At 49.3% G+C, this 12,151-nt stretch overlaps 1 protein-coding gene across 3 annotated transcripts in view; it reads left to right on the top strand.

The window, feature by feature from the left end:
* The window catches only part of LOC107322608 (S-adenosyl-L-methionine-dependent tRNA 4-demethylwyosine synthase TYW1-like), a 43,898-nt gene extending 33,113 nt beyond the window's left edge, over nucleotides 1-10,785 (top strand). For all 3 annotated transcript variants that reach the window (XM_015880804.3, XM_015880803.3, XM_015880802.3), the window contains exons 14-16: nucleotides 816-926; nucleotides 4,115-4,282; nucleotides 10,071-10,785. In XM_015880804.3, the coding sequence (XP_015736290.3) occupies nucleotides 816-926; nucleotides 4,115-4,282; nucleotides 10,071-10,292 (501 nt within the window). In that variant the 3' untranslated portion in view covers nucleotides 10,293-10,785. The remainder of the gene's footprint in view (nucleotides 1-815; nucleotides 927-4,114; nucleotides 4,283-10,070) is intronic.
* The last annotated feature ends 1,366 nt before the right edge of the window (nucleotides 10,786-12,151 follow it).

Here is a 12,151-nt window from a genome sequence, read left to right as displayed (position 1 = left end):
TCACCCCCTGGCACAACTTGGGGCCTCATGTCCTATGGGTAACCCACTACTGAAATAACCAGCTGGATGACGATGCATTGCATTGGACTGCAGTGGGATGTAATCCTTGGCCCTGTTGGCTGGGTCTGTCGGTGGGCTCTGAAGGCTGCTGCTGGTGTGGGACTTTGTTTACTGCTGCCTGCCTTTGTTTACCAGTGAGAGCTGACCTTTGGGGAGACATTTCTCGACTAATTGGGTGCCTAATCACATCAGGGCCTGCACGTATCGGTTGTTCTCTTGTTAAATATTTTCCCTCTGGTTTCTCCTTTCCTTGTTAGATGGTAAATGATGCATTTATTTTTGCAGCCTCTCATTCCTCAGTATGTTTTCATAAGCTGCGTGGAAAGCAGAGGCTATGTGTTTCAATTCACGTAATTGACCTTCAGTAATCATTCTCTCAGTAGTTCTCTAATTAAAGCTACTCTTCCATAGGCTTACATTAAAGACCCTGCATTACAGAATTGTTTCCTCAAAACACCATTGGGTCCTTTCAGGAATCCAGTTCTCTCTTTGTCTCCCGGTGCTTGGGGACGTTGGTTTGTGGGTGCAATGGGATCTCTTTGTGCCCAACACCCAAAGGATTCAACCCTTGCTGGCCCCAGGTTGCTCATAGATCTGGGGCATGATGAGAAGTAGAACAGGGCTCCTCCTTCAGACAACAAGTCAGATGGTTCCAGGTCTGGGTCTGCTTATTTCCTCTTAGAGGCAATGTGGGAGATGGGATCATCGTCCCTGTGTCAGTGTCACTGATGTTGTTTCCTTTCTTATTTTTCCAGCAACAGCGCACAGTCTATAGGCTGACATTGGTGAAAGCTTGGAACGTGGATGAGCTCAAAGCCTATGCTGACCTGGTGTCCCTTGGAAAACCAGACTTCATCGAGGTCAAGGTGAGCTGCACGGAGCTGTTTTTGCCATCAATATTTTCCCTTTCTCCTCCCCATTTTCCCACACACAGAGTTAATATTACATGATCAAACCTAGTTCTTCTCCGAGGTGCAGGGAGCGTATCTCTTGCTTTTAACATGAGGCAGGCAGGTTTCTAATATGTTATGTGTGTATTTGGGGTAGTCCTTAGTGTTCTGCACAACCAGCCTTGTAGCAGCAGGCATCAATTTCTGCCCATCAGAACCATAACCCCGGGTCTTTTTTGTATTCCTCATGAAAGCAGAGGCAGATAAATAGTTTCAGACTTGCTTCTTCTCTATCAACCAGCATTAGAAGCAAAATACTCCAGGACAAGCTGATAGTTGGTGGAATTATTCTTCCCATCCTGGTCTCAAATTCTGCCAGGGGGAAAGGTGATAATGTCTGCCTGGTTGACGTGGAATTGATCAGGCTTTGCAAAACAGGAAGAAATAGTGCCCTGGGGCCTGAAGGAGCTGCTAACAGCAGCACATGAGATACAAGGGGGCAGAAGGTGCTTTATCTTGGGATTAATCAATTTAGTATATAGAGAACATAAGAAGACAAATCACACTGGTTGTGCAAAGAATCGTTACCTGCGTTTCCTTCCAGCAGCTCCCCTGCAGTCCTGCACATCTGCCTCACTCTGCCCATGTGCAGCTCCATTGCTTCCATCCTTTCCTTTCTTTTTGCCCTTTCTCTCTTTCCCTATTTTGATGCCTTTATTTACCACCGCTTTGGAGAAGGATCTGGAGTTTGCAGCGACTTCCTTATGAAACAAAACCCAAAGCTTTTTGATCTTATCGGAGCGTTCTTTTTGAGCGTGCTGCTGAAGTTGATGGCTTAATACAGAGTAAGATGCTGAGTGCACTTTGGGACAAAGAACCGCGGCTTTGTGATGCCTATCAGACTGGTTTATGCTCCTCAAATAAAACCTGTCAGCAGAACTGCTGCTGTGGGACCATCCCAGCCCATGTCTGCTCCCTGTCTCACTGCAGCAGGGAGGGCAGAGAGGAGGGGAGGCTGTATGTGCTGCCTCCACTCTCTGTTGTGTGCTGAGACTTTAATTAGTCAGATGAAACAGGTGTAAGTTAATCAGTGTTGGAGTGCAGGTTCCCCCAGGGCGAACATCTGCCTTCAGGGCTGCAGTTCCCTCAGCCTGACAGCAGTGGGGAGATGAACATTCTCTGCATGGCTTTCCTAGCAGAACCCCACCAGGACTGTGGGAAGTAGGTGAGGAAGAAGCCTCTCGAGGTGGTCGGGGGTGTTCCTTTGCTTGGGTCCAAATGGAGGCTCTGTCAATGCTGCAGGACCAGCTTCTCCCAGCCCCAGGCCTGGCAGGATGCTGACCTTGGCCAGCTCGCGCTTTGTCCTCCTGCCTCAGTTTGTTCCTCCTCACCCAGCTGGGTGTTGTGCTGTGGCCATGGAAGCCCTCTGCAGGTGGCACGAGGAAAGTCCCATGTCTTGGGAATCCCAACAGCTCAGCAACTCATGGAACTAGGGGTAAAGCCTTTCCTGGGTTGTATTTAAGCAGACCTGATACTGATGCCACTTGTAGGCTTGTGTATGGGATGCTGTCATGCAGGAGCCCAGTGTTATTGAATCTGAATGGTGTGTGATTAGGAGCTGTTCTGCTGCTTCACCACCCCAGTGAGATGGGTGAAAAAGGCAAAGCCCAGGTCCTGCTTGAAGCAAATAAACAACAAACATTACAAGATCCTGCGAAGCATCTGCCAGCAGACGAGTCTCATCTCTGTGGGATTTCCTGGTTAAATACTTGAGATAAATGACGTTCATTTAAAATGAATGTAGCTAATCCCCTGTTGCTCCGGAGAGGCTCATGAGGTGGAGTGGGCAGAGATTTAGGTTCTTGCGGGGCTTAATACTTGTTCTCATTTACATGAGTATCTTACAGCCGCGGAACTCTGCAGGACCCTATTCTCTTACTTAAGCCAATAGAAGTTAGCAGTGATTGCTGGTGTGCAGAACCCAAGGAAAGGAAGAATTCAGCCTTCCTCCCCTCAGCATTCAGCTGCCTGAAAGCACCTGTCCCTGGTGCCTGTGGCTGTGCTGGTGTCCTGCAGGGCTAAGGACGAGGCTCTGGGCTGCAGCTCCAGCTCTTGGCAGCTGAGGCATTGCTGTGAAATTCAAGTGACCCAGTAAATGCCTGGCAGGAAGGACCAGAGGGATGGCTCTCTCCCAGTCTGCTCACTCTTGTCATCTTAAACAGTAAAGATGACTTAAGTGCTTAAAATAATGAGGAAAATGAGCTCTGCTTTAATGAGTTTTTAATTACATGCGCCTGTAGGCGATTGCCCCACCTGTCAAGGAGCTGTTCGGAGCCTTGGTGCCATTCCAGACTGTGTTTAGATGGAGAGAAGACAAAGTTAAGAGTCACCTGTCCTTGTGTTTGCTATGAAACAAGTCCAAGCCATATATTATGGCTTGGAAAAAAAGACAACCCGGCATGACACTGGCCACGTGTTATTCTCCCCAAGCTGCAGGTCTGCAAGCATCCCTGCACTGTGTGCGGGGCAGGAGGCACGGGGCTGCTTTTGGATAGGTGCTGAGCAGCCTCTGGTGCTTTAATTATTAACATCTGGGTGAGAGAGGCAGGCAGCCAGCTTGCTGTTTCTGCTGGTTCAGCTAGAAGTTGCTAATAGACATGTGTGAGGAGTTTGCCTTGGCAGCTGCGTGCTTTTCGTGCCTGGAGCACCTAGCAAGGCTTGATAACAAGCTCCATTGCAAACACAGGTGAGTGATTAAATTTGGAGTGTGGAAGTGAAGCTGCCACACCGTTCTGTTGAAAAGCCAATCTTCAGGCCAGCCTGTTAGAAGGGCCTTTCTGAGATCACGGGTGCGAAGGCAAGCCTGGTGCAAATCCAGGCTTCAGTAGGTGGCTCTCATGCTTAAATAAAGGTTAGCAGCCAAAGTAAATAGGAAACAGAATGCGTGGTGATGGCTTGTGAGGAAAGTTTGCATCCAGCGTTTCAGAGCTCAGCTTTTACACAGCACTGCTTGGGCCTGAAGCAGTTCGCTGCTCCCAGCACACCAAGGGACAGCCATGTTTGAGGCCATCCCTGAATCTACGTTCTTTTACATGAGGGAGGGCAAAACAGGCCCCACCTTGAGGCACTGAGCTGCCGCTGACTGTCCCCTTGTTTCTCCCCAGGGGGTGACGTACTGCGGTGACAGCTCGGCCAGCAGCCTCACCATGGCCAATGTCCCCTGGCACGAGGAGGTCGTGCGCTTCGTCCAGGAGCTGGCCCAGCTCCTCCCAGACTACGGCATCGCCTGCGAGCACGAGCACTCCAACTGCCTCCTGATAGCTCACAAGAAGGTGAGACCTCGGAGGGATGTGCGTTTGCCTTCTTCCAACTGCTTTTCCTCTCCAGCATTAACCTGAATCTTTCTAGGGAAGGCATGGAAATGCATGGTGGGTTATTGCAGAGGGCTCATGAAACCACTGCAGGGTGTCAGGGGGTAGTGGTAGTTCACAACACGGCCACAGCAATGCAAAGAGGAAACATATTCTGTGATTCTGTGATATAACAAGCCCAGGAAGAGCTTGTTGCAGTAACACTTGTGCTTCATCACACTCTCTGCCTTGTATTTTGAGAAAGGCAAGAGCAAGTCCTGTGATTCTATGAAACCACGTTAAATCAGCTGACTTTGTCTCATTGCCTTATTTTTCTTCTTCCCGTTTTGCAGTGGTGTGTGCAGTTTGGGAGGGAAGTGATGCTTCGGATGAGGTTAGGGCTGTGCTTTTCCTCCTCTTGATCTTTCCAGCACCTACTGGAGCTCTACATCTCCATACTCTCTTCACCAGAGCCAGAATTACTCATTTTTCTTCTTTTGGAGGGGTAATTTTAACAAAAAACAGATTGATAGATGGATGTTAACACTGTCTGCTTGCCTCTGTTGAACTGGAGCTGCTGATTGCAAAGCTGTTTCTCCATCCTGATGGTGGAGAAGAGGTGGTGGAGCTGCTGTCTGGCAGCAGCCCTCATATCCCTGGGTTAATACTGACGTTGGGTCAGTATTTTAAAACAAGTGGAATCCCATTGTTGGAAATGTCTGTCCTGCTGCAAAACTTTGTTTCCTTGGTTTGCTGCTTTATGGGAACAGCTGTAAAGGAGCAGAGGAAAGCACGACAGCTGACACTTTCTTTGTTTCAAGTCACCTTCGGGATGCTTTTTTTTACAGTCTCTTGGTTGTTGCCACTGGCAACTGTGCCTGTGCAAATCCTTGAATGCAAATAATTCTTCTCTGAGGTGCAAGGCCCAGGGAAAGAAAGGAAACAGATTACCACCTCAGTTAGTGATGCATAATTCAAGTAACACCGTTAGTAACAAGCACAGATTGATACCAGCCCAGGAGGAATTCAACAGCTGCTTTGCTTTCCAAAGCCATTAGGAGGGGGCGTCTTTTGGAAACAATCTATACTCGGTACTAAAACAACTAATAAAAAATGAATTTATTTCTATTACCTTTAATTCAGAACTTCAGGCTCCAGTGGAGAATAAAATTTGTCAGTGTAGTTTACTTGCAGCAAACGTGGGCTTTGGGAAGGATCAAACTGCGGTGAGTAATTGCAAAATCAAAGGCGTCCTTAAAGAGTTAAGGAGTTGCAGGGAAAAGGTAATAAAAATCATTTAAAAATGTGATTTATTTCACTGGGTTCTGCTCTGTGTGAGATGGGAGGTTTTCAAACAATACTAATAGTCATGATTTGGACCGCTGGTATTGAAGTGCTGGTGTGTCTGGATGCATCGGGGGGATAACGCAGCTTGAGTACAGCCACATCTTGACTTTGGGAGTGCTGTTGGTTGGCACCTGCTTGTATCTCAGATGGAAATGAAAGGGAGGAGAGGGCGGTCTCTGCTCAGTGGTGCTCATCTCTCTCCATCAGCCAGATCTCCCCAGCAGACGCCAATTCAACCTTCTCCTGTCCATTTTCCAGCACTGCCCCTGGGCTCTGGTGGGGTGCAGGGACTTGACATCCCAGCTGCACTTGCAGGAGACTCAAGAGGCCGGGTGAAAGGCGCTGATGCTGTTCCATGCTGAGCATTTTGTCTATATTTAGGGAGGAAAAGGAAGCACTTAACTACCAGCTGCAGAATGCCTAACAAGGGTTACATTAGGGAAAAATAGTCCATTGCTTATTTCCTTCCTGCCTTGAGAATCATTTGGAAAGTGCAAGTTGTCCCTGTGACCCTGCAGCCCAGATCCAGAGTCATAGAATCATGGAATCATACAATGGCTTGAGTTGGATGGGACCCCAAGGATCACCAAGCTCCAACCCCCTACCAACCTCCATATCTAATACCAGACCAGGCTGCCTAGGGCCTCATCCAACCTGGTAAATGTGCTTGTTCTCCCACAGAGGTTACCTTGGTGTTATCCATACCCCATCCTGCTGCTTGCAGCACACACAGGACAGGGTCACTGCCCATTGCAGGACACATCTCAGTATCCACATCACAGCCTGGCTGCGCTGTGACATCTCATGGGTTTGGAGTTTTGTTCCACCCTTTCCAAATAGGATGATGGCTGTGCTGTGCTTGATCTGTTAGTTATTAAAAGGAGATCACAGCTCTGCTGAAGTAATCCATTTTTCATCCACAGGAATTAAAACCGTCTGGATGCAGCGCCGGTGTAATTGGCAGATGAGTTGTTCAGCTCAGCAGCGGGCACAGATTAAAGAGTGAAATAAAAAACACAGCCCTGCAATAAGGAGGCTGTTCTTTAGAACAGCTCACACGAGATTAGATGTAATAAATAGAAGCAGAGGAGGGGTCCTGCGAGTGGCTGGGGCCGCAGTTCCATGTCCCAGTGTGGCTGCAGCACTGCAGTGTGCTCCATCGCCTGCAATGGGGCTGTGTGATACGGATGGGTTGGTGGCAACCTCCTGTTTTGTAACTGAATTAGCTGAATTTCTCCCGCCCAGCTCCTGAAGTTACGTTTGGTAATGAAAAAGAGGAAGAGTTTTTAGCAAGCTGTATGGCCCTGTTTAGGATTAACACAGTATTTCTCCTTTATTTTTGTTCCTGGAATGACTCCAGTTCTGTCACTTTTGCCATTGAAGAAAGGGAGCCTTAAATAATTTTGAGCCTTAATTAGATGAGAAACTTGTCTATGCATGTAATAGCATAATGAATTATTTGTTTGACTTCAGAGAGCTTTGTAGTGGCAAAAGTACTCATTGCAGTTGCGTGGTGCTGGTGTGTGCAGTCAGATACGGCCTGTATGAGCTGCTGTGTTTATTGAAATGGGCATCTGTCTTCAGGTCTACATGAAGGAGCTCAGGATTGTGATCCTAGGGGTGATTTTCCAGCTGCCCCCCTTCCAGGCACAGGGCAGCAATAGGAAACCCTGAGCTGAAAGCAGTTGTGTTACATGAGGGAGGTGGGATCTCCTCCCTGAGCAGCACATCCCATGGAGCATCACCTCGCACCTCTCCTCTTTTGAGACCCCAGAGCTCTCAGACATTTCAGAGCAGCCCTGAGAAGTGGCTCAGCAAGGTGGGGCCTCACAGACCGAGTCCTGGAGGCAGCAGTAGGGCTGTCCCGTCCCAGCCTTGCTCTCTGCCTCTATGCCTGTGATATTTAAATTCCTTCTGCATGCAAGAGCCCAGCTGCACCGTCTAGACAGCCCACAGCCTCAGTATGTTATGGGAAATCCAGATGTGCACGTGCCCCATCACATCTGGTTTGCAGACAGGTTCTCTGTGCTGTCTCTTCAGGATGATGTGCTGCAGCAGAGCTGGGCTCGGTGAGTGGCTCTGCTCTCTGACGGCAATGAGAACCCACGAGGAAAATAGTGATGGTTGTTGGCTTCAGTGTGGCCACTCCCAGCCAGAATTATTTCCTTATTCCGAGTCGGATGTTGCTGTGGATCAATGAGATTTGCAGTGGGGATGCAGCCCACGCTGCTGGCAGAGAGCTGTGTGGGTGCTGGGAAATATGCAGCCCTAGGTTGGACTTTCAAGAGTATAAATAGGGAAGGGAGGAACTAAAAGCTGTGCTGCTGGCCTTGCTGCACTGCTGTGGATTTGTTCTTGCAAAAGGCTGTTCTGCTGTGTGCAAAGCAAAACAAGCGTTGGTTGAAGTATTGGCCACAACTGTTTTTGTTTTTTAAATGCTGGGAATTGGAAGTAGAAAAGCTGTTCAGGATCTGCACATCCTGCTGCAGCTGTGCCTTGTTTTACCTGCTCGCCACTCATGGGTCTTTGTGCAGCCTCTTCAGGGTCCCTTCCATCCTAAGCCCTTCTATGATCCTGGATGGAGGAACCCACAGTGGGATCTTGGAGATGTGGGGATGAGGGCTGTGGGGACAGCGAGCACCGGCCCCAGCATCACCCCAAAGCCGTAGGGAGATGCTGTGTATCCCTTTGCAGACAGCGCAGCCTCAGCGCCTCTCAAAGAAGCTTTACTGCTCGTTTTATGATGGTAACTTAAAGCAAAAACACCAGGGGAGGGCTCCAACCATTTGTCTTTTCCCGATGTGTTTATCACCTTAAAAGACTTAACCACGTGCTGAAGGATTCAATAAAACGCCCCGCTGCGTTACTCGGAGCTGACGGTGCCTGTTAGATGGCTGTTGTGAAACTGTTCTGTGCCTTAAATCTTTCATTATCTGCCGAATAGTCATAAAATTGCTAAAACCCCATCTGTAAATCTCGTGGGCCATTGAGGCTGTTCCACCCCGCCCCGTATTGGTCTGGTTTTCATTCCTTTGCAGAAGTAAATGGTTTCCGTGACACATGTGAGGGATGGCCCCCATTTCTTTGTGTTTTACTGCTGTGGTGTCTCAGCAGTAAAATGTATTTAATATCATTTGATCTGCTTTTGTAACAAACCCCAGGCAGCCTTCGCTCGGTCAGTGGGGGGAGCAGCCTCAGTGTGCTGCTGGGACCCAAAGCAAACAGGTAATGTCTGCTGTGGGTGACCCAGCCAGGGTTCAGGGTAGGAAGGGTTAGCACAAGCCTGGGGGGTTGGCTTGGATGCTGGGAGCTGCTGTGGCCACAGAGCAGTGGGAAGAGCTCCATGCAGAGAGGGGTTTTGTCCTCCATAAGGCACATGCATGGCTTTACTCCCAGGGGTGAGGAACTGCAAGGCTCCTGCTGCAGCTGCCCCCTGGGTGTAGGGATGTTTGGGGGCAGGGTCTGGTGCTGTGCTTCCCTGTATCCTCCTTTTGGATGTGGCCCCAGTTGCCCCACGGAAGCAGTTTCAGTGTGGGAGCTTTTAGCCTTGTTGATGGACATAGGAACTTGTAGTGCATTGAAATACAGCCATGGCACAACAGAAGGACAGCTGCTGAGCAGCTCTGCCTTGCGATGAGAGCCTCGAGTCCTGGGTGCTGGAGGCTTTTTGCTCCCTGCAGCCCCGTATCCGTGCCCTGTGCAAGGACTCCTCCTGCGAGCACTCGCTGCAATTGCACGGCAACAGATGAACATTGGCAAGGCTGGATTGGTGATTTTGCAGGTATCAGCAGTTTTTCCAACCAAAAAAGCTTTTAGCTCTTGGGCAGAAAGTCAAGTGCCATTTAAATGCGTCGCCATCAGGTTTGAAAAAAAAAGCAGGGAGCCGTTATGTTTTCCCTCTTTTTCTTTTGGATGAAGTGCATAATAAGCTCTTAGCTCAGATAAATCCTAATTGAGGATTCAGTCGGGGCTGTTGCTAAATTAGCAGAGCGGGTCTGGGAGACAAATGCGCCTCCGACTTGTCAAAATAAGCAATTCTTAACATCTTTGCATGGGAAGAGGATTCGTGTCATTAAAACTCTTTATCTTTCCCCATTCCCAAATACAGCCCTCCTGCCCCTCTCAGGAATTATCTCAATCCTTTCCTTAAAAGCCTGTGGCTCCGTTGTTGCTCCTATGGGTGTTTGCAAAGTGGAGCTGAGAACTTGATAGGAGCCAGAGCTTGGAGCTGCAGACTGAGCTGGAAGGGACCTTCAAGGCCATCTGTCCTGTGCTGTGTGAGCTTTGTGACAGCAGTTACCTTCTAGAGCTTCTGGATGGCTTTACATGGACCTTAATATGGTTAGGAAAAGACTGCAGCTGAGTACCCAGTTTAACCTGCACCCAGCATCCCCTGACCTGACTCCGTTTGCTCTTTCCCCAGTTCAAGATCAACGGTGACTGGTACACGTGGATCGACTACGAGCGCTTCCAGGAGCTGGTGAGGGCACACGTGGACAGTGGGGGCACAAAGACCTTCACAGCCACAGACTACACAGCCAGGACTCCACTCTGGGCTCTCTTTGGGTCCAACCAACGTGGCTTCGATCCCTTGGACGTGAGATACCAGCGGAGAGGCAAAGTGAGAGACGTCTCTGGGTGCTGATGGCTGGGTGGGCATTGCCCGCCCCCAGGCTGAGCATTGGTCTCCATTTCCAAACCTGTTCACATAGACTTTCTGAGGTCCGATATTGGGAAGGAGGGTAGTGCCTCTTTGAACCCTGCCCTCCTGTTTTTTAGAGTTTCTTGCTTAGAAATATTTATTATGCTCTTTATCTCTGGGGATGGTTTGCAGTTGGGAAAATCACCACCCCCATGTGCCGTTCGGTTCATGCAATGTCCCTGCAGGCTGCAGCCCCAGCACTTCCACTGATGGGAAGCAGTGGGGGCTCAGACCAAGCCCTAGAGGAGCCAGCATCACTCTGACCACACAGTCCAGGTCCATAAGCACCTTCAGGCAGCGCTTTGTGGAACTCGTGTGTTTTTGGTGGGAGTGTTAACCCAGGTGGCAACTGTTCATAGTAGAACCTCCTTTGTTCAACTGTTAAAAAGTGAGTCTAAAATAGAAAGAAAATAAAAGAGTGATTTCTGTTAGGCCACCTGCACGTGTCATTACTGCACAGGAGGCTCTAAGAGGGGATGTTAATGGGATCATAAGATCAGAAGTGCAGCATTGCCAAACATCTGCCTTTCCTGTGGTGGAGAGGAGGAGAGCACCCACATGTCTGTGAGCACCCACATGTCTGTGCACCAGGGCTCTGCTGGGAGGCTGCTTGGACAGACTAAAGTGCTGAGCAGAGGCAGATATTGTGCCTGGATTCCTTAACAAACATGATTAAGGGATGCTCTCTTTCTCCTTGCTGAGGAGGTATATGTTGTGTGTGCTCAGTTGTTGGTCTGTTCATGGCCACTTTTGTCACCATTTAGCTCACATCTGGCCTTTGGGAGGAATGCTGGCAGCTCTGGAAAGCCCAGGAGTTCTGGGCTGAAAGATTTGAAGTTGTTAACAGAACATCTGTATTTTTCTCTGTGCTCTGTGCTCTCGAGCTCTGCTTTTGATGGCAGGGATGCTGTGAGACGAACGTGAGCTCTCAGAAATCCCCAGTGCTGTGCCACGTCCAGGTTACAAACTGCTGTGTTCATGGCTGATTTTGTAGAACTAATGCAGTCCAAGTGAGAACAGCAGGGGTGGGATGCAGGTACCTGAGCATTGACTGCTGCTTCGGAGCAGCCTTCACCCCAACCCTCCCTGCATCCCTGCACTCCTCCATCCCTCCCCCTGATCCTCCCCCTGCTCCCCCCATCCTGACCTTCCTGCTATCAGTGTAGGTCTGTCCTGAGCAGCCCCACAGCTGTCTCTTTTTGTCCCTTTTGGGCCATATCTAACAACTGGAAGCCGTACAGAGAGCTATTTGGACAGCATTCACACGTGCAATTACCCTTGTGTTGCCTCGTGCATAAAGTCAATCTTTCAATGCACATATCCCAGAGCAATCCTCTTACATGAGCAGCTTTCACTTGTACAACTTAATACAAATGGCTGCTGGGGCTGCTGCAGGATGTAGGCACTTTTGGGCTCTGTCTGTCTGCAGGTTTGGCATCGCAGAAGCATTGCATGGCACAATTCCTTCCTTTGCTGTCCCAGGAGCCCCCCAAATGCTGCCCCTGCTTTGGTTTGGGGAGATTTACCCAGATCCAGGGCACGGTGTGATGTCCTGGAGCCTCAGAGGTCGATCCTAAAGGCAAAGTGGAATTGAACCACTTAAGGCCCATAGTGGAGGGGCTGAGGGTTGGGGTTGGGGCACTGCAGCTCCTGCCCTCCCTCCCTGACTCACAGTGTGAGTCACACCGTGGCTTTGTGCTGCTTCTTGAAGGGGATAAATCTATTTGTTTCCAAAAATCTCCAGCTGGAAAACATCCCCCAAATAGAGAATTGTCATCCATCAGCTTTCTCTTTATCTGGCT

Source organism: Coturnix japonica, chromosome 22 (assembly GCF_054131305.1).
Source record: "Coturnix japonica strain WE chromosome 22, WE-NBRP24, whole genome shotgun sequence".
Classification (NCBI taxonomy): domain Eukaryota; kingdom Metazoa; phylum Chordata; class Aves; order Galliformes; family Phasianidae; genus Coturnix; species Coturnix japonica.
The sequence above is the reverse complement of the archived record's forward strand: the minus strand, read 5'-3'. Positions and strand labels throughout refer to the sequence as shown.